A 27636-nucleotide genomic window follows, 5' to 3' on the forward strand; every position below is an offset into this window, starting at 1 on the left:
CAAAACTTCTGTTAATTCGCTCCCCCGCCCTTCATCTCCCGCCAGAATAATCTGTAGCCTCCCCCCTAGCGATTTCCCTCCCCCAATTTTCCCCTCCTGCTCTGAGGACTGACTCGGCCCCTTCCGGAAACACCCGAAGCGACTTCTAGTCAACACGTTACACTTCACACGCCACCAACCCTGTCCAACGTCTTTGGGAGTCGACCCCTTGGGTTCAAGAGAGGTCTTTGGAGAGAGTGGTTTGAGAGGGGCACTCCTGCTTAGTTCCGATTCTCCCCGCCCAAGTTTTTCTTCACTCCCTCACCCCTAGCGTTTGGAGGCACCCACATCCAGGGGCGAGGAAGTGGGCGGAGCCCGGTTTTGGCGCCAGGCGCTGCAGCTGCGAAGCAGAAACGCCTCCGTCTAGAAGCTCGGTCACTGTCCTCGCCCCTACTTCCCTCTCCCTCCCCTCCGGGGGCCACCAGGCGCCACGCCGCGAACGGTAAGTGCCCCGTCGCTGGCGCCCTCCACCTGCCCCGGGCACCGGCTCCCAGCGGGCGCGGCGCGCGGCCCCTCCCCCGCCGGGAGCGCGCACCCGGCCGCCCCGCCCCTCGCGGCCGCCCGGCGTGGGCGGTGCCATTTCCCCTACCCCCCCCCCCCCCCCCCCCCCAGCGGCTGCCCGGCGCGCAGCTCCCCAGCCCCCTCCCCCTCGGATGTGGCTGGAGCTTGAGGCGCGCAGGGCCGGAGACGCCGCAGACCCGGGACGCGGAGCAGCTCGGAGGCGGTGAAGTCGGTGTCTTTCTTTCTCTTTCTCTACGCGGTGGTGGTGCTTAAGATACCACCTGCGCCCCAGGGATTCTCGCCCCGCGCCCCAGTTCCTTGCTTCCCGCCCTTCCCCGCCCGACCCCGAGTCAGGAGCTGGCGGGAAGCAGCGGAGAGTCGAGCGGAGACCCAGCGGCTGGCCTGGCGCTGGGCCGCTGCCTGGAGTTAGTTGTGGGGGAGGGGGAGAACGAGACAGACCTCGAGAGGGTAGAGAGCCGTGGCGACAGCCGCCTTATTTCTAGACAAAGCGCATTTCCTTTCCCCCTCCCCCACCCGCGATCAAGATGAGGGGCCCTCCTCCCCTTCGCGGCCTCGGTCGGCGACTTGGGCCTCCCGTGAGGGCGGTGCGTTCTCCCGCATCAGCACGGCTCGCTGTCCTGAGGCTGCGGCGGGCGTTCCGTTACGTGGCTGCCGCCGGGTGGGGACGAACGCGGGCCCAGTGGTGCAGTGCCCTTGAGCCCCCGGGCCGCGGCCTTTGTTTCTCCCCGCGGATGCGCTGACCACGAGGCCCGCGCTCCCGGGTGGGGGGCGGGGGCCGGGTGTTTGGGCCTGGTTAAGCAGGGTGGGGCTTATGGGGGGCGGATAGACTGAAGAGGTGGTTTCTCTTAAAAGTGGCACGAAATGGGACTCACGCATCTCAGTATGTTTTTTTTTCTGTCTAAAGCTTTTAAAACTAGTGATTAGAAAGGGGGGGGTTCTAAAAAGAAACCAAGTTGGGGTTATGTAGGTGCCTCTTTGGACTGTTACAAGGTCTAGTGGGAAAATTGAAGGTAGTTTAATAATTGTGATTGTTTGGGTTATCACATCGAATTTTGAAACAAGTTATTTGACTTTTTTAAAAATTCTGGATAGGATTGATATCAGCGGGATTTAGATTGGGGAAAAAATATTTGTCTACTATTTTTTCCTTTGTAAAACTGTCTCAGATACCAGGGTACCCAATAAGGATTTCTCAATCCACTTGGTTACAACACTGATATACTCAGCAAGCATAGGTCACTAATAACTTAGGCAGGAGCTCAAATCTGCATCTCTGGATTTGAGTACAAATTTTAAATATACGATACATAAGTGGGGGTTGGAATCCAAACAAAACTTGTGTTTACCTACCTTTTTTGTGTCGTGCAAACTTCTTTTTAACTGTCATGCATTTTTCTAGTAATAGCTCTTCAAGTCTGCAATAAAAAATGGCCTCCAATAAAACTACATTGGTAAGTTAATGAAAACCTAAAATACGTAAGGATCTAACTCAAATTTTTTTTCCCCCCAAAATTATAACTTTGCATCTCTGTGGTTGAGATATTTACATCCACATGTATTTCCCAGTCCCCTCTCCCTGCAGTGTTGTTATGGGGAGAATTAGGGGCAAAAACGAAATCATTACATTAAGATACTTACAGGCTTGGCTTAATAGTGTCTTAATCCATTTAAAGAAACCTAATCTTGGGAGGATAGCAACATGAATTTTACAGAGTATTTTTATCTTGAAATAAAAATAAACTTTTGCAACATGGAAGAATATTGACAGGCAGTGCTGTAAAGCTCTTGCGTGTTGGCATAAGAGTCTCTAAATCTCCCTATATTGAATTCTAGAGAGAGCAGGTATTTTCAGTGTTGGTTAAAGAAGTTGTTCCTCATACACCTAGGTTGGGACAAAAGTCATTCAATCTTGGGAATTACTTTAGTCATACTGTCATATTTCAAGCTTAATTATTCTAAAATACATTAAGGCCTTAAAATCACATCATTGCCATGTGGTTTTTTAAATACAAAATGAACAAAACCATACATATGTCCCGGGAAGAGAGAAGACTAGATCTGCAGCAATTAAATTTGGAGCAATTAAATTTTTTCACTCTCTTAAATCCAAAGTTTGCATTCATTCCTATACTTCGTTAAAAGTTCTATGAATGTGTAAAGACGTAGTATGCGCAGCCATATTGTTACAGGTTTTTTAAAACATTGAAATATTCATATACAAATTGCAAAATTCAACGTTATGATTCTCACTGTAATTCTAACACATTGCATTAATAATTGCAATCATATTAAAGGTGAGTGCTAACACGTAAATAAGGTAAAACATTTGGTTTTGGTTTGTATATTCCTCTCGGGTTTCACACTAAAAAGGCAAGTTGCTGATTTTTAATTTTTACCATCATTAGGTTGCACGTTTAACTCAAATCCTGGCAAATGTTGAAATGTAAAGTGTGGCACAAAAGATTCACATCAAAGCCCTCAGTGGAAAAAAGCGCAAAGCATCTTCCATGCCCCGACAGGATTGAACTGCCCTTCAACTTCCATAACCAGTAAACCAAAGTGTATAGATAATTGAATTGGCTGTACGGTTGCCTGTGACCTTCAAGTATTGGAAGGAGAAGGAACTAGCTATCCCTGAGGCTTGGAGGATGAAAGCACACATAGATGCCTCTATTGCTTTGGCACAGTTTTGATAGTCTTCAATGTCCGTAACTTGATGATACTGAAGCATTTTATCCTTTGTCAAGGGATCATAAATTGACAGCCTTGAAAGTTCTTTTCACTTCAAGAGATGAGGTGTGCTTTTAATTTATGTGGGAAAGTGGGTGAATTTTTTTTGAAAAGAAAAAAATGAACATTTGTAGGTAGCTTATGGGTGCCATAGAAGTAAATACTTCATTTTTTGTGCCAAGTTTTATTAGTGTTTATTCTTCTCACTCTTTGTGCTTATTTTTGCTTTCCTCTTTATTCTGTTAACCTCATCTTCATGAAGATGGCTATTTTATCATTTAGGATCACTGATAGACTTTTGTCTACACCAGTTCTTCATTTCTCTCACTACCATTCCTTGTACTGTACAGAAACAAAAAGCTATCTGACTGGTTGTGATACCCAGTATGTGAATTAATGAAAATTATAAGGCCTGACTTAGAGAAGGTATCCAACAAAATCAGGTGTTTGCTGGGTTATTGTAAATTCCAGAGGAGTTTTATTACTTCTATGTGTGTACATTTGTGAATAATTCCATCATTTTAATGTTTTTTTGCCATCTTGAAGTATTGCTGGTTAACTTTTTTGCCTGTATGCTGTATTAGGGGTGACTTCAGTGTTAGCAATTAAGTTTTTTTTTTTAATAGCACCACTGAAATGAATTTAGAGTTAACATTTGAGGTTTCCCTCCCTTAGTCTCTTCTAATTAACCATTTAAGTTTTTTGTTTTATCCCTTATCAATCCTCATAACATCTGACTTACTGGAAAATAGTGTGGGGTTTAGCATGGTCTTTTGGCTTCTCTCGTAGCATTATGTAAAGAAAAAAACTAACCTAAAAACTTCTCTACATGAATTTTGTTGGCTACCAGTTTGGACTCTTGAGAAACCAAGATTTTTTCACATTGGAGAATTAAAACGATCCAGCGTTTTGGCATCTTCGTGTGACAACATTATAGCTTTGTTCCACATGATCTGTAATACTATCTACAGAAATTACGGAACAATACTAGCGTCCTTTTTAGCCTCTTCATGGTCTCCTTAGTTGACTCTACAATTGATACCAGGATTCTGAACCATGTTTTCATTCCGCATTTACCTCTTTTCTGTATAATCAAGACTTAACGTTGGTGTTTGCATTGATACAGGGGGTTTTAGTGTTTGGGGGCTATAGTTTAATGGGACTGTGGCTCAGTAAGACCTGTTACTAGTACTCTCTTCTTCGTGTCATCTTCTGGTATTTTTCCAGTTGTCTGTTGCTTTTTGCAGTTAAAATGAGTGCAAACTCTAGTAAACTTGGTCTTGTAGACTAGATGAGAGATTGGATTCGGAGAAGATAACAGTATTTTCCAGTGTTTTTGATTGTATTATTTCAGTGAAGGGGGGTGGGTGATAGGTTTGAGCTAAAATGGAATTAAGTATTCCTTTTGTTGACTTTAATCTTTTCAGAAGGGTCTCCCCTGGGATATAGAAGTAAAAACACAGGTGTCGAATGCAGTCTTTAATTTAGTCCTTAAAATGTACTCAGAATTTTTTAAAAATGTCTCTTAAATCTCTTTTTTGTTTTATTTTAGCAAAAAATGGGAAAGAAACAGAATGGAAAGAGTAAAAAAGTAGAAGAGGCAGAGCCTGAAGAATTTGTGGTGGAAAAAGTACTGGACCGACGTGTAGTGAATGGGAAGGTGGAGTATTTCCTGAAGTGGAAGGGATTTACAGAGTAAGAAACCTGGTGCTTTTATTAGATGTTTAACTGCAGTTAAGTGACATTTAAAGTTTGCTTTTAGTCTGAAGTTTTTAAAATCAGTTTCTCCGTAGATTTCTTTAAATGTAAAGATACCTTTTTTTTTTTTTTAATTTTTTTTCAACGTTTATTTATTTTTGGGACAGAGAGAGACAGAGCATGAACGGGGGAGGGGCAGAGAGAGAGGGAGACACAGAATCGGAAATAGGCTCCAGGCTCTGAGCCATCAGCCCAGAGCCTGACGCGGGGCTCGAACTCACGGACCGCGAGATCATGACCTGGCTGAAGTCGGACGCTTAACCGACTGCGCCACCCAGGCGCCCCAAAGATACCTTTTTAAATGTAAAGATACCTCAATCTAGGGTACCTTGATTGAGAGCTGTTTAAAAAGAGCCAAGTCTTTAGCCTACAGTCGTAACCAAGCATATTTGAAACTAGTCGATTGCCTTGAAGAGTCACATTTACAGAGTGCAGTTCACCGTATAATGCATTTTAAGGTGGTTAAGAATTGCACCAATTAGAATATCTAATTGACGTTTCCTTATATAGGGAGGGTGTGCTATATAAGGTGTGAAGCTATATAAGGTAGACTGGTGGGTGTTGAACAGAAGTGCTTATCATAATCCAGGACCTGCGCCATACACTAGGTTTACTGTATCCTAATCTCTAAGAAGCAGTCAGGGCATTTTTCAAGCTCCTTAGTTCTTTATATTCCTCGTTGCTAATTGTTGTCCTAATTTTTATAATGTATTGCGAATAACTCATGCAGAAATTCTACTCTTACATTTAGCTTGTGCTAAATCTCCTTGGAATCTTTTGCCTAATACCACAAAAACAGCAAGGTTCCACGGCCAGTGACTTATAAAAAATGGATAGTGAAGATAGTCAACAGTTTTCTGAACGGGGTGGACATGGGGGAGTGTGCTAGTTAAATAATTAGGCTTCAGATATCTGATAACTACTACATGCCCCACCGTTTACCTTTAAAGCTGCCTCCATAAGCAATTTGGGAATTACGAGTTAAATGGAAGATTGAAGGTTTCTTATTTTATCCTTTCAGTATTCTTAGTTGAGCGAAAGTGTACATCATAAATTCGTAATTTGCCACTAGAAAAATTTCCAACAGGTAGGAGAACAAAGCAAAATAAGTCTGAACTTTTATTTTATCATATTTATTTTACTTTATTTTCATTTTTGAGAGAATGTGTGCAGGATGGGGATGAGGTGCGGAGAGAGAGGGAGCTGTCAGCTACAGGGCTCGCTCTCACAAAGTGTGAGTTCGTGACCTGAACTGAAATCAAGAGTCGAAGGCTTAACTGACTGAGCCACTCGGGTGCCCCAAGTCCGAACTATTTTAAAGTTAGATTTAACCAATGTGTCAAAGAATTGATTACCTTCATATGGTGGGGTTTTTTTTGTTGTTTTGGAATCTCGAGACATTAAATGCTGTTTGTTTCTACCCAGCCCATCAAAATATTAAGAAACTTAACTCCTTTTCTCCCTCTTTCTCCGAAACTTAAGGCCATTATTATGATTGAGACCTGCTAGATAACTGTGCAGTGTATTAGGTAATATACAAGCCTATATTATCCACATATAGAAAGGGTTAGGGTTACGTAGATCTGTGTTATATTAGACGGAGGCTCTGCTTCAACTCTTTTGTGCTCCTCTGTTCTCAGATTCAGGTTTTCCAATTTTAGAGTCTCAGCATATCAAAAGACGCAGGTTACAATCAGAGGTTAACATTACCTTTGTTTTCCAACATCTCTAAAATTAATTTCTTTCTGTCTTGTTCTGTAAAGTCTTTTTGGATCAGAGCACACAAAATTAAAACTAGGGGTCTTAACCAGCCTGGCTGGTTCCGTTTGTAAACCATACTACTCATGATCTCCCAGTTTTGAGTTCTGGCTCCACATTGGGCATAGCGTTTACAAAAAAAAAAAAAGTTGCAAGGCTATCACTAGGATTATCTTTCATATTGGTAATTGCTATTCATTTTTCTTCTAGTCCTTCTGAAAAACATGATTTTGCTCATCTCAGCCTTATATCAGGGGTTGCCAAACTTTTTCCTTAAAGAATCATATGGTAAATACTTCAGGCATTGTGGACCGTAGGTCTCTCATGATTACTCATCTCTGCAAATATAATACAAAAGGAGCAGCAGACACTACATTAAACAAATGAGCATGGCTGTGTTCTAATGACACTGTATGGCCCTAAAGTTTGAATTTCACGTAAATGTCATTTTGAAATTTTTTCCCAACAAATTAAAAATGTGAAAACCATTCTTAGTTTGCCCAACATACAAAAAGCTGGATTTGACTTTTGGGTTGCCAACCCCTGTTCTTCATTACCCAATTTGAGGACCCAGCAGAAATTGACAATTCTGTCTCACATTTAAGAATGGCTTAGAATTGTGTTTTCAAACACAGTATTAGAGATCCCAATTTGAGGCATAGTCTGATTGATCTGGTAAAGTAACTTGGGGTGGGAATAAGGAATCCACATTTTTTAAGCCTTTTCAGAGAAATTCTGAAGTGGGTTATTGGTGTACTTAGAAAAATATTAGCTCTAATTCTGCTAGAGTCAGGTACAGTTAACTTGGATGTAATACAGCAGATTAATAGGGGGCTGAGAAAGACACAGGAAACATAAGCAGATTTTCTCGAGAATGTGGAGCTAGGGAAGAAGCATCTGCAGTACAGCAGACTTTTTTCAGATAAATATTAAATGGATGTGGATGATGGTGATGAATTGTATTTAATTGAATTTTTTTTCTTTTTTTTTTAACTGAACCTAGTGCTGACAATACTTGGGAACCTGAAGAAAATTTAGATTGTCCAGAGTTAATTGAAGCGTTTCTTAATTCTCAAAAAGCTGGTAAAGAAAAAGATGGCACAAAAAGAAAATCTTTATCTGACAGTGAATCTGATGATAGCAAATCCAAGAAGAAAAGAGATGCTGTAAGTGTAAAATATTGTCCACCAGACTAACTTTGTAAAAGGTTGATGGCTTGATTTTTAAAGTACCTTTAAAATACTTAAAATTGAAATGCTTTAAAAATCATTGAAAAGCTTTTTAAAAATGCGTAATATTTAGGACAAAAAAGGATAAACATGATTTAGCCTGCATCATATAAATGTGCAGTAAGTGCTTATACCACTTAAATTGTTATGCTAGTGTTATTTTGAGTAGATTTCGTGGATTTGAGCCTTAGTAAAACCATTTCCTGTGATCCGGGACTGGCAGTCTTAAATACAACGAACACAAAGATTAGATCATTGCTGTCCTTTACAATGTAGTAAAAATAATCCACATGGCACATCCTGATTAGGGACTGTTAGTGGCATTGACCACCAGAAAGTACTTCTGCATGAGATCCTTGTTTTGTCAAGGATATTGGCAAATAACACTTTGATTTTGAAGTATATAATCATTGGTAATGGAAGTTATTTTTATGGTTTTTTGGGGTTTGGTTGGGGGGAGGGTGTGAAATGAGATAGTTGGTTCATTCAGTACATGGATATTTTGATCCAGTCTTTGCTTCTCTAATGTTTCTGTGGCTTTGGGCAAAACACATAACTACTTGTTTATACCCTCAACTCCAAAACATTATACTGACCGTGCCTACTGACCTAACATCAATTTGAGAAAAGGTCTTGATTCTGAATTAGTATTTAGGTTTGGGAATTAAACAGAAAATATAGATGCATTGATAAGGTCTTTGGATTTAAAATTTTATCATTTGAACTAGATGCCAAGTGCTTCACAGATAATCTGTTAAATCTTCATGGCAAGTTTATTAAGATTATAGGTATTATTCCCATTTCCCAGATGAGAAAGAGAGAGGTTGACGACATATTTGGTTCTGAATGCTTCAGTGGCCAAAGCAAAAAGGTAACATGTTAAGAATTTATAGGCATAGATAGAAAGTCAACCATATACTGATAAGAAGCACTGTTTAATAACAATACTTAACCCTACTTTGAGCTCTTACAATGTGCCCAGCAGTGTTCTGTGTAACTTAATTTGTACTTTGCATACTATAAAACGTCTGAGACAGATAATACTATTCCTGTTTTATAGAAAACCTGAACCACAGAGGTTAACTTGCCCAAAGCCACACAGTAAAGGTTAGAGTCTTCATTCTAACTAACCCAGGTAATCTGACTCCAGACCCTAGGATATAGATAAAGTCTGGTAGGGAGAAGGGATTTGTTGACGTAGGCAGTTCTCAAACGTTTTTGGCCTCAGAACCCCTTTAATACTTGAGAAAATTACGGAGAATCCCCAAAAACTTTTGTTCATGTGTGTTATGACTATCAATACTAACTATATGAGAAATAAAACAAATTCCTAAAATCCTTGTATTCAGTTAACAGTGACAGAACCTATTGCATGTTCATAACTTTTCATGAAAAATAAACGAGAAGAGTGTCATTTTACATTTTTGCAAATCTTTTCGATGTCTGGCTTAAGATAGTTCTACTTCTGCATCTGATTTGCTCTCAATGTTTGGAGATAATACAAAGATAATCTGAAGTCAGAGATACATGAAAAGAGGGGACCTTGCAGATAAACAGACACATACCAATGGTCTCTAGAATATCCAGGGGTCCTCAAACCACACTTTTAGAAGCACTGGTTTATGCTAAGTATTTTATAAGGTTTCCTATAATTCACATTGATTACATTACTGATGAGTGTGAGTTTTGAAGTTTTTACTCTTTTCCTATTTGTGTTTTGTGTGTGCTTTTAAAATATGTGGGTAATTTAGACTAATACCTACAAGTGAAATCTTCAAGAATTTACAATTATTAATGGATGAGTTAGCAAAATAAAGGGATTAATTTTTTTATGTGCCCATACAGTTCTGTCTTTTGACGTATTAGGATACGGAAAGGTATTTGTTACCTTGACTTGCAATTTAGAATACTTTCAGATACCCACATTTGTTGTAGCTTCTTGAGAGGTTAATGGAAATTATGTTTTAGTACTAAATAAGGGTTTTTTCTCTTGCTATTTCTTTTTCACTATGGGATGATTTTTATTTGAAAGCTATATTTCATGTAAACACATTGGAAGTTAATATTATTAGTTTGCTATATGAAAAGTCAATATCTTTTTAATAGTCAATATCTTTTTAATCAGGCTGATAAACCAAGAGGCTTTGCCAGAGGTCTTGATCCTGAACGAATAATTGGTGCCACAGACAGCAGTGGAGAATTAATGTTTCTCATGAAATGGTAAGTGTGCAGATGATTGCTGTTTTATTTTAAAGTAGGAATAGAGTTTTTTAAATTTGTGAAGCCTTAACTAGAAAAGGTTTTATAGTTTTCATCATTATGAGGTAGTAATTATCTGCTGAAAGGATGATTCTAGTTTCTTTTGCTATGATGTTTTAAAACAAAATTTGGCAAACTGTGGCTTGTTTTGGAAGATGAGGTTGTATTGGAACATAGTCACATGTACCACATAATCCTTCAGAAGCACTTAAACACCTTTTGATTGAATTACAACTTAAGTGAAAGACTTGCAGTTGACAAAAATCATTGAGACTTTTGACTGAACATTTTTTTTCCTCACAACAGGAAAGATTCAGATGAGGCAGACTTGGTGCTGGCAAAAGAGGCAAATATGAAGTGTCCTCAGATTGTAATTGCTTTTTATGAAGAGAGACTAACTTGGCATTCTTGTCCGGAAGATGAAGCTCAATAATTGTTTGTGTTGCTTTTTATATATATTTATATATATATATAAAATCTGGGTCTTGGTTTTTTGGTTTATTAGTGTGAAAAAATAACATTCTAATGAAAATCAAGTTTGATATGTTTGTTTTGAAGTAGTATTGGGGGAGTTGTTGGGGTTTTTTGCATCTATAGCACTGGTTACTTTGAACAAATAAAAGCTTTCTGTAGTTGCTTCCTTTATCAGAGAAGAATATTTGAGACCATGGTATATTATTCCCCTGCTTTAGAGAACACCTTTTCTAAATGTTGGGGGAAATCTTCATAGTTGTTCTTCAATCAGAATTTGTGTTTAACTCCTGTATGCCTAAGGACCATTCTGGGTTTTTTGTTTATTTGGGGTTTTTTTGTGTGTGTGTATATACTTAAGATACATACGTAAATTGTTTTCTTTTTTTTTTTTTTAACATTCCCCAAAATAAAAACAGCATTTTATAACCATGGATAAGCCCACGTTTCTGGGATGCCATCATTTTCAGCAACCTAAGAAATCACTTAAATTGAAAGTTTTCCTGAAGCCTTAACCTTTCAAATTTTGTAATTAATTGGGCTTACACATAATGTAAGCAATTTAAATTGGACAATTTGAAAGCAGCCGTAACAGAATTCATGTCTGCAGTCACACAAATGCAAGTTCGTTTGCAAGACTCCTGAAAGGAAAATGTTATCACTACCAATAACCTCCCCACCCAAATGAAAAAAACCAGACAAGTCCTGGTATGTTTTAATTAGGTAAGCAAAACTTAGTTAAATGGACATTTAAAGGTTCCTTCTGGTGAACCATTCCCTTTGAAGAAGTTGAAATCCCTGTGCTGCACTGACTAAAAGGTCATGATTCATGGAATGTCTAAAACTTGTTCATGGAAACCTGATCATAATCAGATGGTTAGAGATGTTGGCAATTTAGCACCTGCTGGAATAAATGGGGAGACAGACCTCTGTAATCTAAATTCTTGACCTGCATGTTTTTTCTTTACCCCAACTCATTCCTTACATGTAGGCTCAATCTTCTCAGTATGTGAGTTACTGGTTCAGCAGAAACCAGGAAAAACAATAACTTTGTAGTCAGAATGTTATCCAACTGTATATTATTTACTTTATTGTAAATACTGGTAAACAGTGGTCAATAAATAGTTTTATATTCCTTTATGTGGTTAGACTTTTTTTTTATTGTCTTTTCTAGTAGAGCATTCACATACCTTTGAATCACTTTTATGTGTATTTATAATGTAACATTAAAGCATTAGAGTACATGTCTTAGATCTTTTGAGCTTAGGAGTTACAGACATACTAGAATATGTATTTCCACAAAAATGAATATTAGTTTCTTGTGATGCTGAAGAGGAATCTGCATCATTAATGTGAAATTTTGATAACTCAGAATGTAGTTTGTTGAAACTGCTATCTGAAAAAGTTATTCTGATAGGACTGATCCTGTTGTGATGGACACATTTTCTACTAATTTCCAAAATCCATAGAGAAAAGGTAATCGTTTTGCAATATATACAAATATTTAATCCTGTCATATACCCGGAACTGCTAGCTCAATGTCAAATTATACCTCAATAAAAAAGTCATATCTATACTAAGCTGTTATTTATTCATGTTTATTACGTATCTCTTTATGGATCTAGCACTGTTCTCAGCAATAGGTTCATAGATGATACAGAACTTAACTGTTTATACCAGAAAGTGATGGCCCCTACATTAAACTTTAGTAAAGGCATTTTTGGAAATAATGTTGTCCACATAGTACTTTTATTATCCCTTATTATGTTGTATTAGTTTCTTATCGGTGTTGTAAAAAAATTGCATCAATCTTAATGGCTTAAAGCAACACAAACTTACCAGTTTGGGAGGTCAGAAGTCTGAAATTTGTCTCACTGAGCTGAAAGGTGTCAGCAGGGCTGTTTCCTTCTCAAGGCTCTGATGTCAAAATCTGTTTTCCTTATCTTTTTCTGTTTCTAGAAGCCATCTACACTTCTTGGTTTCTGGCCCCCTCCATCTATAAAACCAGCAGTATGACATAGTCTCAATGAGTTACTTCTCTCTGTGTCTCAGTTACTACTTCTGTAATACAGAGATAAATCATGGGCTTCTGTAAAGAAGAAATATATGCATGTGAGTCACAATAGTGCCTTGTACTTATTAATCAAAATGGCTTTTACGTATTTTTAATAGAAGCATAGTAGGCTGTTGTATGAAGGTTCCCCAACTTAACCAACTGCCCCAGGTAGGTTATTTGTAGTTTTTGCTATTAATGTAGTGAACATTCTTAGACAAAATGATGGTGGCACTTAAGTAGATAAAGACGGATTCCCATTTATTAGTGAAGTCAAGCTTACAGTGATTTACTCTTCCCATCAGTCACCTTTATCTTATATCCTCACTTGTACTGCAAATTAATAATAGTGTTTTTTAGCCAGTCCAATGGCTTCATGTTTTAATTTGGCATATCTATGATTTTTTTGAGTATTCTTTTCATGCTTAATGATAATTCCATTTCCTCATCTGAAATCAATTGCCAATTTTACAAAAATTTTTGATTGGTAGGAATAGTAAGAATATTAACACAAGTTTTTTGGATTGCAAATATTTTTCACCATTGTCTGTATTTTGACATGATTTACAGTATATTTTGATTGTACCATTTTTTTTTTAAATGTGGTCCACTCAACCAGTTTTTATGTCTTCTGGATTTCCTGTCTTGTTTAAAACTACTCCCATCCTGAAGTTGACATTATGTGGATATTCTTTTAAATTTTCCTCATTTACATTGTCATTTTTATAGTAAGGTTTTTAATCGAGATTTTGTTGGATATTGTGATGCAGGTTTTAGGTTTTTCTGCTCCCCAAGATGGACGTCAATACCTTTGAAGAAGTGAGATGTGTGGGTAACAAAGTTTGCCTAATCCTATGGATCAAAGAAGACCTTATGCCACTACAAAAATGTTAGTTAACAGTTAAAACTGAAGTTTTTCTTTCTCATAAAAGGCCTGGAATCTATTCAAATGCCTGAACAAGTATTGGTGTGGCAAGATTCCCAAGTTTCATATCATTCAGAACAGAAGGGAAAACTTTGACCTGGAGTTTATTACCAGTAGGCTACTTCTAAAACCTCTGAAATTTAAAAAATACTGTGACTCCTCACTACCGTTCCCCTACCCGGTGCTTTCCTTTTGTGTTTGAAGACAAATTATATATCCCTCATTTATAAACCAGAAATCTGGTTCCTGGTAATTCTAACAGGACCTGATACTGCTCAGGTGTTAATGTAGTAAACAACATGGATAGTAATGGAAAGGTATGAAAATCAGTAAGGGGAAGTAGTCCTTTAGGGTAACTTAAAGACATTTAAAAATACTATCTTCTGTTTCAAGTTTGAATCTTAACTAGGCAATGAAGATACATGTTGGAGAGAAAAATGTAAGGAAATCATAAGTTTGAGCCTGATCATTATGTTTTCCTTTTCTATCTCTTACACAAAGATCAACTCATGTTTGTTTTGTTTGTTTTAAACACCCCACCCATAGGCTCCAAGTTGGGTTCATATGTTGGCTAATTAGAAAGCTAATAAAGACAAGTGCTTAATTTTACTTAAAATTTCTGTGTGTGTGTGTGTGTGTGTGTGTGTGTGTGTGTGTGTTAATGGATAAGGCTGAATGGCTGTGTCAAATATCTGATCCTTACAGTATGCTTTTTTATGCTTTATTAATCCAATATGAAAATTGGGTATCAAGCCAAAGAATCTAATATGAAGTAGAATATGAATAATATGTGTATTGTATATAACCTGTATGATACATAGGCCCTTCTGTGTTCGGGTGAATGCGTGGATTTATATTTTATTTTTTGAATGTTCACTAAACAAGGGGAACAACTTAAAGCTCTAGTAGTTGACTTAATACAATCAAGGAAGTTGATTCTGAATGTGTATATCTGATGAATGTGCTGTACTCATCAGATATATGGCAATCCCTAACATAGCTGCTAATAGAGCATAGTTAAGGAGTGGAGATTGAATGTTGTTGGGTTTGGGGGAGTGGGGTTTTGTGTGTGTGTTCTAAGAATTTTTATTACGTTGGAAAATGCAGGAAATCATACAGGTCACTTGAAGTGCAAAAATATGAAATCCTATTCATTTGATGAATTTATTATAGTTCGTGTTTTTGCTATAAAAGCAAACAATGAATTCTCCATGAGCACATATTAAAACTTTTTTAGTTCTTAAAAGAAATACCTTAACAGTTGTCGAATACTGTGCTAAGTGGTTCTCACACTTTATCTTATTTAATCCTCGAATGCCTCAGGGGATAGGTATGATTGACCCCTTCTTACTGGTGAAGATCCTAGGGCACTAAAAGGTTAAAGAAGGTTAAGACCATTTGTATGAATTAGGGCATCAAATGTGGGAATGAAGAGAAAGGGGGCATGCCTGGGTGACTTAATCAGTTTAGCGTCCGACTTGATCTTAACTCAGGTCCTGATCTCAGGGTTGTGAGTTCAAGCTCTACACTGGGTGTGTAGCCTACTTTAAAAAGTGAAAGTAAAAATTAAAAAAATAAAAGGGGACTGGCTTGAGGATCAGGTTGTGTCCTTTACAACTGCCCAATTTTTGTAGAATAAAGAGGCTTGGGATATAAAATGAGGTGTTGTGGAAGCTGAGAAGGGATCCAGAATGATTCCCAAGATTTAATTTCATCTTGTATGGATGAAAATGTCATTTAGAGAGAAAGGGAAGAGAAACAAGTTTGAGAAAGATAACATGGCTTTGGACATACTCAGATTGAGGTATTCCTTTGATTGCTTTCATTAGTGTATTACTTAGTATACCTACAATACATAGTACATAATTTGGCTGAAAGTGCAAGATACCCAACTGAAACTTGCTTTGATGAGGGAAATTGCTTATTAGCTTAGAGATGGAGTAAAAATGTAGTTCAGAGCACCGGCTCTAGAGTTTGACCCCATGGGTTGGAATCCCAGCTCAGCTTTGTAGTTACTTAAGCTCCTTATGCCTCAGAATGTTCCATAAAGCTGAGAGGACGTGATGATATTTATCTCAAGGGATTTTCAGGTTAAAAGAGAAACATGAAAAATACCTAGAGCTGAATGTCTGGTACTTCATAAGAACCAGTTAAATCATTGCCAGCCATAATGTAATGTGATGTAAGCCTCAGGATGACTGGGACCCTGGACTGGCACAATCCCAAGACTCACCATCTCTGGTTGTTGGCTCTCCCCTCTGGAACCAAAAACAGAAGGCTGGGGCACCTGGGTGGCTCAGTCAGTTAAGCGTCCCACTCTTGGTTTCAGCTCAGATCATGATCTCATGGTTTGTAAGTTCGAGCCCCACATCAGTCTCCAAACTGACAGTGAGGAGCCTGCTTGGGATTCTTTCTGTCTCCCTGCTCCTCCCCTGCTCTTTCTCAAAATAAATTAGCTTTAAAAATAAAATTAAAAACAAAAAAACCGGAGGGGCTGGCAGCACCCTAATCCCCAAGCCTGCCTCTACAGCGACATTGAGGTTTTTTTCTCTCTGCTGAATCAGAGTCCTTTACAGGATCTGCCTGAGCTGGCTTGGGTCAGCTGCCCTCCCTGGAACTGTCAACTGTAACCAGATGTGTGGAGAAATATGGATCAATCACCAGAAGGGAACTTTCCAGAAAAAGTGGATACTATTTAAACAAAATGTGTAACTAATGCAAAGAATTTCAGCCAATCTGAAAGCACTTTAAAAAAAAATTTTTTTTAATGTTTATTTTATTTTTGAGAGAGAGACAGAGTACAAGTGGGGAGGGGCAGAGAGAGAAGGAGACACAGGATCCAAGGCAGGCTCCAGGCTCTGAGCTGTCAGCACAGAGCCTGACATGGAGCTCACCCCACAAACCAGGAGATCATGACCTGAACCAAAGTCAGCACTTAACTGACTGAACCACCCAGGTGCCCCTTAAAGTGCTGCCTTAAAATACCCTTTGTCCTTGCTTTTAAGAACACTTCTAATGTGAATTATATCAGTGTCCTGAAACATCGTAGACCTTTCTACCAACTTTAATTTTTTTCAAATGAAGATTGAAATCTGCCCTTTTCCTTAAATGAGTGTTGGAGAAAATAATGACTTGAGAGAGCAGAACAAGGACATTGATATTTAAAGCTGCTCTTGTACCACCATGAATGCATAGGAGAACGTTCACTTTTTAAAAATGAAGCCTATCCTTAGAAGTTCTGCATATTAGGTTCCTAAAAGAAAAATGACACAGAAACTAGTACTTAGTGACGTTTCATAGTAACCTTTTTCCTTGTCATATTTCAATGTCTACTATAAGGATCAAGCTCAATGGTATCCACCGTCTCCTACCTATTCCCCCTGATGCATTTATTGGATCCCGACAACGCCCTAATTGATATCCTGAATTGGTTTTTCTGTTATATTAACCTGATATTTTTAGAGTTCCAAAGCCAATTTTGGTGTCTCAAAGCTCTAAGCCATTTTGATGGAGAACGGTAGAGCAGTGGGAAGAGAAATGAGGGGCCGATATCCAGGGGGAAAATCTAAATGCGAATGGGCATTGGTGAATTCAAGAGTGAGATTAATAAGCCAAAGAAGATACATATTACATTCAGGATCCATGCCATCACTTCACAAGGCCCGTTGGTAGTTCAGGAACTGAACGCCTTTGGATAGATTCCAAGATGGACTCCCTTTAAAGTGAATTCATTTCTAGCATAGTGTCACAATATACTTTCTCACTCCTTGGGTCGCTTTGTTTCCTGTTCACAGATATCTGATTCGTCTGCACTAGGAAATTGTTCTGAATACAGAAATAGAAACGTATCTGATGTGCTGAAAAGGGATAAACATTTGGACATTTTGCTGTGGGGATGCTTAGCTTTCTTGCAGTTTTAGAGTGGTGACACAAAGGAAAACTCAGTTTTACCCTGAGATCCCACTTGTTCTCCGCTGAAAGTCAGGCTTAGCAAGTTTCTAGCACCAGACATTACATCTAATTGGAGAGGATTCTTAAATTACACTGCACTCTTATTTTATCATAAATAAATAGGATACTTGTCTCTCTGCAGGTGCTTGTGATGCAGATGAGGGCAGAAAAGGACTCTTAACCTTTGTTTTCTCCCTCTTCTAAAATGTAAGGGTCATTGGAACAAGTATTTGTCTTTTTCACTAGTGTATCCCTGGCACCTTAGAAGAGGGTCTGGTATCAATTTGAGGACAAGAGCAATGGAGGAAGGAAAGAGCCCTGGATTTAAATTTGGGCTTGGGGGTGCCTGGATGGATTAGTCGGTTGAGTGTCTGACTCGATTTTGGCTCAGGTCATGATACTAGGGTCATGGGGGATCAATTTTTTTTTTTTTTTTTTTTTTTTTTTTTGAGAGAGAGTGAGAGCGTGCAACCAGGGGAGAAGGGCAGAAGTAGAGAGAATCTTAAGCAGGCTCCATGACCAGCACAGAGCCTAATGCAGGGCTTGGTCTGATGACCCTGAGATCATGACCTGAGCTGAAATCAAGAGTTGGATGCTTAACCAACTGAGCCACCCAGGCACCCCCAACTTACTGCATATAATTTGCAATAGCCCCCTGTGCCTATCCTTGCTGCTAAACTGTTGATAATTTCTCCTTCCATTCTCATTTGTCTTATTAAACACGTATTTGTCTTTAGTAGCAAATATGTGTTCCCCATTTGACATATATATATAATAAAATATGTATTATAATCATTTATATATATACATATATATATATATATATACACATATACATATTCATTCCAAGAAAAGTAGAGTAGTAGAATTATCCTGTTTTGCTATTTTGACCTGAAAGGAGTGGAAGGAAGGAGAAGTGAGAAGAACCTAGAGATTGGGAACACATGTTCATTTTCAGGGATGAACTGTAAATCCATGATGGAAATTACCACCATTCCTTGTAACAAACAGGCTCAAATTAAAAATGGTGAAATTATTATGCAATAAGGGTTGACTGTGTGATCCTTTGTTCAGGCAGCCCAAAGAAAGAATATGCCACATTTAAGAGGCATGCCTCTGGTTACACAAACCTATGAATATATTCAAAGCCATTGAATTGTACACTTTGAATGGATTGAATTGTATGGTATGTAAATTATATCTCAATAAAACTTTTTTTTTATTTTTTGAGAGAGACAAGAGTGTGAGCAGGGGAGGGGCCGAGAGAGAGGGAGACACAGAATCCGAAGCAGGCTCCAGGCTCCAAGCTGTCAGCACAGAGCCTGATGTGGGGCTCGAGCCCACAAACCCATGAGATCATGACCAGAGCCGAAGTCAGATGTTTGGCCCAATGAACCACCCAGGTGCCCTTTAATCAAAAAAATTTTTTAAAAAGAAAAAGCTGAGGCATCAAAAGGCTCTTAGCTGAGAAAAAAAAAAATCATTTAAAAAGAAAATCATGCCTTTTATTTTTCTTCTTCAGAAATTCTCCAATTTGATCATGCCATAATTTTCTGTCACCTCTTTGAAATGTTCACTTCTACTACTCTTGCCTCCAGGTCGTCCCATCCTCACACTTGTATGATGTCAAAATGATAAAACGGTCATATTATCCATCTTGCAGAGTTAAAATGATTATGAAAGTGTTTGGCAACAGTGACCTGAACTGAGTAAACACCTGAATCTTGGAATACCCTCGGCTCCACAAAGCTGACCTGGGGATGAGGGAAATTCTTACAGTCAGGTTTCCTAGCCAACTCTTGGGGAGATGAAGGGTCTGCTGTCCGGCAGCCTAGACCACAGAGAACCCAGATGCTGTTATATATGCTGCTAGCAAGAGGACTCCATTTTGTTTCCCATTCACAACCACATCCTTGGCTACTGACTCTGGTATTCAGTACTCCGACTTCCTGGTTACATCTTTTGGGGCCCCCCTTTAGATTGTTCTGACCATCCTGGGGCTCCAGTGATTTCCCACAGGCTGGAAACCTGAGTGCCAGTCAAGAGACATAAAACCAAGATGAACTGCACCTTCCAAACAATTCCTAGACTTCAGCAAACTTGCCAGGTTTCCCACAGAAAATTTAAAAATAACTCATTTTTCACTATTTTGTTTATGGGTTGATTTTTGTGGTTTTCTCCTTCCCTGCCAAAAAACAAATCCCAAAACCAAAATGCAAAGCAATATCTAAGGTAACCCAAAGAAAAATCCTGACATAAATCACTAAAACAAGCTGGGGGATTTTAAGAATAGTCATTACCAGCTTGTTCCTCTGCAACAACAAATAAAGGCTCCAGTTAGCAGACTGGATGCCATAAAAGTCCTTAAACTTTGATAGAAATTTTCTTGAAAGCTCCCCATTTCATGCTCACTGAAAGGACCCTTGTACTGAAGTGGTCAACTAAATTTAGAAGAAAAAAAGTTACTGTGATTGTCACAGTATTCTGACTTGTAGCATAGAAGATGCTAGAGATGCTAAAAGAACTACAGCCCCACTGAAGTCTGACAGAATGGCTGCACATGCCCTGCCATTCTGTGACCTCTTTTACTTAACCTCTCCCCCCATTTCTTACTTCCTTCTTTCTGCCTTCAGTTGTCCTCTACTAATTTACATCCCCTCCCCAAATATACATTTATGAGTTAAGCTTCCTGCCATGAGCTTCCTACCTCTACCCCATCACACCCCCTACCTCTCAGAATACTTTATTTGCTAGTTCGTTTTCCTGTCTTCCTATGACAAGCCCCAGGGGGGCAAGAACTGTGTCTTGTTCACCGTTTGAGCCTCTAGTCCTGTCATACACCCACCTGGTTCTGATTAACCATTTGCCAAAAATCTGAATAAAATCTCAGTCAGTTACCCCATTCAAGCACCATACACATCTGTGTGCTCCCAGAGCCTAAAGACCGTTTCCACCTAAGTTTATAGGTTCATGCTTTGCAAAGTCTTTGCCAGCCATTAGGCAGAAATTTGACTTACTTCACAAAACACACTTTCAGCCCTAGCCTGATGTATGTGTATGACATCTTGTTCACGTATGTATATGACATCTTGTAAAATCCCAAATAATATCTCTAATATAACAATACATGTCTATCATAGTGTTACTGTATCATAGCAAAAAAGGAAGCACTGCTCTATTTATTGACCCCATATCAATAATTCGTAGCTCATTTGTTCCTACATACAGAATCCGTTGTTCAGGAAGAGTCATCTATGAACATGAGATGGATGCCCAAAAAGCTATAAACAAAGCCACTCATCCAAAAACAGGAGAAAGGACGTACTGTTTGAATTTATTATATTTTTAGCTGGAGGGCTAAAAGGTCTTTGACTTATCTCCTGACGGCAGTTCTGAAGCATCTCAACAGTATTTTTAAAGTTCTAGTAAATAGTAAGGTTTGGGGATTACATTATCTATCTCTGTCTCATCCCCAGCCCTCTTTCTTTATTTTTTCCTGTCTGCCTTGATTCTGAAGGGAGATATGAAATAGAAACCCCATGTAGCCTGTGAATGGGATGGCTCTCTGGAATGTTGGGGGAGGAAGTGCCCATGAAGACAGTAGCCCTGTCAGTGGCCACAGTCTCCAACAGGCAGGGACTTTCCACTCTGTCTACTTACCTGACTGCTGTGGCCTTACCCCACCAGAATGTGAGCTCCATTTGAGCTTAACTGTTTTGTTCTCCCACGAAACCTTGACTGTCTGGAATAGGCCCAGGTAGAGCAGATGCTTAGTAAATATTTGATTAATGAATGATAACTGCAGGCAGTGTCTCCAGCACATAACCCAGTTTTATCTTTTCCTTCCTGTCCTCCGTGGCTTGGATTGAGTTGGCCTCAGAATACACAAAATCATGTGTCCTCAGGGATCACGGCTAAGGGTTTCTTAATGGATTATACCCACAACTCAGCAACTCCATAAAGCAGGTTGGTCAAACATTTCATAGTAAGAAATAAATTTTACATTAGGATACAGTACTGTACACGCCCACCTGCACACGTCTCAAACTGAAGTGTCACAAAATAATATATATGTCTTCTGATCTGTTTTGTCTTTTATTATTACGGTAATTATTACTATTTTGCTGGTCCCGGGCCACCACTAATTTCATGCACAACCCACTAATAGATGGGACGTATTAGTTTGAACAACGCTGGCCTAAGCCCTCTCAGTCCTGCCCCATCGGTTCCTGATTGGCAGGCAGTGGAGACCTGCTCCCTGCAGGAGGGAGTAGAAAAAGGCCATAGCTTTTCTAAGTCAAGAGAGCGCAAACTCTCATTCCACCACTGGGCGCAACTAGGGCAAATAACTCTTCTCAGCCTCAGTTCCCCGAAAGGAGAGCTGAGGACAAGGAAAAGTCTCCTTATATGGAAAAGGAGGATAATATCCTTCTGGGGCTTTTGTAAGGACTAAATTAGACGGGATCCATAAGGGTTTCTCAACCTTGGCACTATTGACATTCGGACCTCACAGTTCTTCGTGGTAGGGCCTGTTCCATGCATTGTAGATACCAGTAGCATCCCTCCGGTTCTGGCAACCAAAAGTATCTCCAGAAATTGCCAGTTCTCCTCTTGGGGGCAAATGACCCCTGGCTGAGCATCACTGGTCTATACAAAGTGCCTGTCACAGTCCCTGCCGCTATTATTCCCTTAACGCTTTCTACTTCAAAGAGACTGTGGTTTAGTCTATGGGAGAGGACAGGGAACAGCACCAAGCTGTGTATCTGTATCATAAGCGAGGACATGAGCACTACGGTGGACAGAAGACAGGCATAAACCTGTGTCATCCTTGCTATCATGAGGGGCCAGACTGAGTTTGGAGTTGGGAGGAATATTCCATAGTGAGAACACTGCATTGCAGGTGGTTGCATTTAATGGAGGCTGTAGGCAGAGGGAATGAGGATCTGAGTTGGACTCAGCTGGGCTGATGACTGGATGTGGAGGACAAAGACTGAAGCAATAGGCCGGCAGGTGTCCCCCACCTGGAAGACGTGGTGAGGCAGAGGATAGCTGAAGTTGTAAATGGGAAAAGTAGGAAACGAGAGAGTAGAAGAAAGGTCAAATGGCAGTGATGAGTGCGGATGTTTCAGATTTCAGAGGAGTTTCAGATTTCAGAATATCAGACTAGACATTCCCCTGCAGAGAGCAGCACACTCTTGGCTCTATAAGCCAGAACTCCAGGGCACCTGCGTGGCTCAGTTAAGCATCCAACTTTTGACTTTGGCTCAGGTCATGAGCCTCATCTTATGAACCATGAGATTAAGCCTTGCATCAGGCTCCACACTGACCAGCTGACCATGAAGCCTGCTCGAGATTCCCTCCCTCTCTCTCCCTCTGCCCCTCCCCTGCTTGTGTGCATGCTCTCTCTCTAAAGGAGGGGAGGGGAGGAAAAACAACTCCAGAATGAGGACAGCTGATTGGGGGAAAAAACGTAGTAGTCATTTCTCCATTTGCGTAAAGGCCCAGAAAGGAGTCCCTTGAGTCCTGCAACAGTGGGTGTGTTTCCTTGGACGGTATGCAGTAATCCTTGAATTGTACTAAATTCTAGTAAACAAAAGAAACTATTGAACAAATGTCAGTGTGTATTTTCAGTTCCTTTTTAACTGTAAAGAGCAATTACCCAAGATTGCATTATTACCATCAGAGCTAATATCCTTTATTTAAGGGCATCTGTATCCTTTATGAGAAACAAAATCTTAGGACCACAGAATATAAGGTGAAAACAAAAGTGATCCATGATTTTCATTCCTGTTTATAGAATATTAGTTGTAAATATTTTTCATCCACAGATTTTTAAGTTACATTGTAGGTTACATTATAGATGCATTTATTTAGACACAAATTTAAGAGTAAATTCTACAGCTACATTTTTATAGTTATGCAAATGCCCACAATGGTATGTGTATTTCTTTTCTAAAACAAGTTGGAGCATGTGAATTTGAGCCCACAGTAAAACAAAGACTCTATGAAAAGATGGCATATTTATTAATAATGTCAGTGTCTATTAACATTACCTTCAAGAAAAAGAAAAATGACGTAATGTAAAAAACAAAAACAAAAACCTGGGAATTCAAGCGGGTGCAGCCACTCTGGAAAACAGTATGGAGGTTCCTCATAGAACTACCCTATGGCCCAGCAATTGCACTACTAGGTATTTATCCAAGGGATACAGGTGTGCTGTTTCGAAGGGACACATGCACCCCAATGTTTATAGCAGCACTATCGACAATAGCCAAAGTATGGAAAGAGCTCAAATGTGCATTGACGGATGAATGGATAAAGAAGAGGTAGCATACACACACACACACACACACACACACACACACACACACACACACACACACACACTGGAGTATTACTCAGCAATCAAAAAGAATGAAATCTTGCCATTTGCAACTACGTGGATGGAACTGGAGGGTATTATGCTAAGCGAAATTAGTCAAAGAAAGACAAATATCATATGACTTCACTCATATGAAGACTTTAAGAGACAAAACAGATGAACATAAGGGAAGCAAAAATAATGTAAAAACAGGGAGGGGGACAAACCATAAAAGACTCATATATGGAGAACAAACAGAGGGTTACTGGAGGGGGTGTGGGAGGGGGGATAGGCTAAATGGGTAAGGGGCACTAAGGAATCTACTCCTAAGATCACTGTTGCACTATAAGCTAACTAATTTGGATGTAAATTAAAAAAAAATTAAATTAAAAAATAAGTAAAATAAAATAAAATAACCCAAACAAAAACATACACCAGTAATCTTACAAGTAGAGAGCTAGTATATAATGTTACTGCAATAGGGAAATAGAGACCTATAATGAAGTAACTAATAGACCAACCGTACGTTGCATACAATGTCCCAATGTCAAATAAGCCCAACAGAAAATGTGGCAAAATGCAAATTAAATATCACCAAAACAGCAACGAAACTTCCACTCTTTTCAATGTGTGCCTCCGTAACCACGTAGGGCTTGGCAAACCATGGATAAGTTTACAATTCCCAGAGTGACCGAGTAGGAAGCTTATTGTTTAAAAAGGAAATTGTGTTCCCCTGTTTCTATTGATGTTCAGAAGGCATGAGGCAGGAAGCATTGGTTAGATGCTATCCTAGCCAGTGTCCAAGATGGCCTCTGATGACTCCACCTCCTGGCATTCACGCCCTTGGGCAGTTCTCCGCCTTGTACTAGCCTTGGTCTGGGTGATCAAAAGCATACAGCAGAAAAGATGGTATGTCACCTCCAAGATTAGGTTGTAAAAGGTGGCAACCTCTGTCTGAGTGCTCTCCACCACCTCACCCCAACTTCAGATCACTTGCCCTGGGGAAGGGAAGCAAGCTGCCACTGCCACATGGTGAGCTGTCCTAAGAAAGACCCACCTGGTGAGGAATGAAGCCAGTGAGGAACTGAGGGCTGCCAACAACCTCAGGAGTGGGCTTGGAAGCGGGTTCCCTGGCCACAGTGGAGCCCAAAGATGATTGCAGCTCCAGCCAGCAGTTTGACTGCAACCTCACGAGGGATTCTCAGTACCACTGTGGTAAGCCCTTCCTGGATCTTTGACTCTTAGTAATTGTATGAAATCATGAATGTTTGTTTTAAGCTGCTAAATTTTGGAGTAATGTATTATGCAGTGATAGATAACTAATAACAAATGTCTTCCTTGTCTTTCACAGAGACACCTCTTAGAATACTGGATGAAACTAGTTTTGCTAATCTGATAGATCGCCAACATGGGGGGCGGGGGGGGGGAACCCAGGAGAGAAAATCAAGCAAGTGACTAATCCTTTAAGGAGGAGTGGTAACTCATACAGAGCTCCTACAGTGTCTATCCCTTTATTAAAGAAGTATTAACATCCATATCGTCTTCAAAAGGTTTTTGTTATATCCATGACACGATGCTAGGTTGAGGACGTCTGTTGAGAAAGATGAGAGAGAAAACACTTGTGCACCTCCTCTCATCTGTCTTTAAGAGGTTGGTGACTCACTCAGTAATTGTCTATTGAACGCCTACTCCCATGAAACTATTAAATGATGGATAAAAATGGCACGTGCCTAGCAAAATGTCAAACACCAGGGAAATGGTAAATTAAGGCACAAATACACTGTGGACTCTTAATGCAGCCATCTGAAAGAATTCTGGTGAAGCACATTGAAATTGGGAAATGTTACGAATCATTAATATAGAAATACACTTACATAGTAGTACACACTTTTTGTATAATAGATGTAATGTAATACTAGGTAAAATGCAACAAAAGAGAAAGGGCGTGCATAAAATTTGTGATGGTCACTAGGTTGGGAGATAATAGAAGTTTCGTTGGGGCAGATAGAGTAAGAGGCGGCTCCTCATAGGATAGCATCATTAGTAGGTTTGGGAGCTAAGCATTCTAACGTGTCGCTTAATAACCATATAACTTTGGCAAGCTAATTACACATCACTCTATGCTAGAGCTTCCTTATTTATGAAATGGGGCTAATGTTAATAATGTTAGTGCCTACTTCATAAGATTAATGTAAAGATTCAATGAGAGAAATGAATGAACAGATTTACACTGGGGCCTGTCATGTAGCAAACAAGCAACAAGCTAATAACTATATTGCTTGGTCGTGCCTTCTGTATTGCACGTATCACTTCTATAGTAACAAGAAACAAAATAAAAATTAAGGCATGTTTCTCTGCCCAGTAAACCATCACAATGGCAAAACACAGACAACTGACAGAATGGTGTCTGTGACAAACCAAACCTACAATACCACAGTCCCCTTCATCTGTGGTTTGCTCCCTGAGGTTTCAGTTACCTCGGGTCAACTGTGGTCAGAAAGTAGATGATCCTCCTTCTGACGTATATAGTAGCCTGACTCTACATCACGATGCCTGTTATTCATCTCACTTCATCTCATCACGTAGGCATTTTATCATCTCACATCATCACAAGAAGAGTAAAGTCTAATATTCTAAAAGAAAGACCACATTTACATAACTTTTATTATAGCATATTATACTTGTTCTATTTTACTATTGTTCTTAATCTCTTCTTGTGCCTAATTTATAAATTAAACTTTATCATAGATGTGTATACCTAGGAAAAAACATATTTAGGGGTCAGTACTATCCGTGGTTTCAGGCATCCACTGGGAATCTTAGAATGTATCCTCCACAGATAAGTGGGGAGGAACTACTGTAAAAATAAAGTATCAGCAAATACATAACACTTACTACACTCTTACTCATGACTGCATTTTTAAAAATTTCAAATGATTTGTATTTCTTTGCAAAGCAGGGGGCATAGAGAAAACATGTGAGTTCATGGCTATTTTTCTTTTTAAATGTTTTTATTTATTTTTGAAAGTGAGCATGGGAGGGACAGAGAGGGAGGGGACAGAGGATCTGAGGGGCTCCACACTGACAGCAGAGAGCCCAATGAAGGGCTCGAACATAACAAACTGTGAGATCACGACCTGAGCAAAAGTTGGACACTCAACCAACTGAGCCACCTAGGTGTGCAACTGCCCCCCCCACCCCCTGCCCAAGTTCATGACTATTTTTTTTTTAATTTTTTTTAACGTTTATTTATTTTTGAGACAGAGAGAGAGACACAGCATGAACGGGGGAGGGTCAGAGAGAGAGGGAGACACAGAATCGGAAACAGGCTCCAGGCTCTGAGCAGTCAGCACAGAGCCCGACGCGGGGCTCAAACTCACATACCGCGAGATCGTGACCCGAGCCGAAGTCGGACGCTTAACCGACTGAGCCACCCAGGCGCCCCTCATGACTATTTTTGACTTTGGGATTGGATCTGTAATAAGAATAGGGGTAGGATACCATAGTATGGTGCCCCCTAGTGTGGTGCAGAGCAGAATCCTTACAACCAGCCATGTCAGTGAAAAGACTGCCAGGTAGG

The 27636-nt window shown here is 39.6% G+C and overlaps 1 protein-coding gene across 4 annotated transcripts; it reads left to right on the forward strand.

Annotated features, from left to right (window-relative positions):
• Nucleotides 1-50: 50 nt before the first annotated feature.
• On the forward strand, nucleotides 51-11906 carry CBX3 (chromobox 3). 4 transcript variants are annotated; one of them, XM_011280439.4, is made up of 6 exons: nucleotides 57-481; nucleotides 1961-2012; nucleotides 4844-4986; nucleotides 7811-7973; nucleotides 10162-10256; nucleotides 10602-11906. In XM_011280439.4, the coding sequence occupies exons 2-6, from the start codon at nucleotides 1989-1991 to the stop codon at nucleotides 10726-10728; spliced, it is 552 nt and encodes a 183-aa protein (XP_011278741.1). In that variant the 5' UTR covers nucleotides 57-481; nucleotides 1961-1988; the 3' UTR covers nucleotides 10729-11906. The 4 variants fall into 4 exon arrangements, with proteins under 4 accessions (XP_011278742.1, XP_011278741.1, XP_023106217.1 ...); XM_023250449.2 differs by lacking the exon at nucleotides 57-481 and adding an exon at nucleotides 636-768; XM_011280440.4 differs by lacking the exon at nucleotides 1961-2012 and having other exon boundaries at nucleotides 51-481.
• Nucleotides 11907-27636: the final 15730 nt, after the last annotated feature.

This window comes from Felis catus, chromosome A2, assembly GCF_018350175.1.
Source record: "Felis catus isolate Fca126 chromosome A2, F.catus_Fca126_mat1.0, whole genome shotgun sequence".
NCBI classification, from domain to species: domain Eukaryota; kingdom Metazoa; phylum Chordata; class Mammalia; order Carnivora; family Felidae; genus Felis; species Felis catus.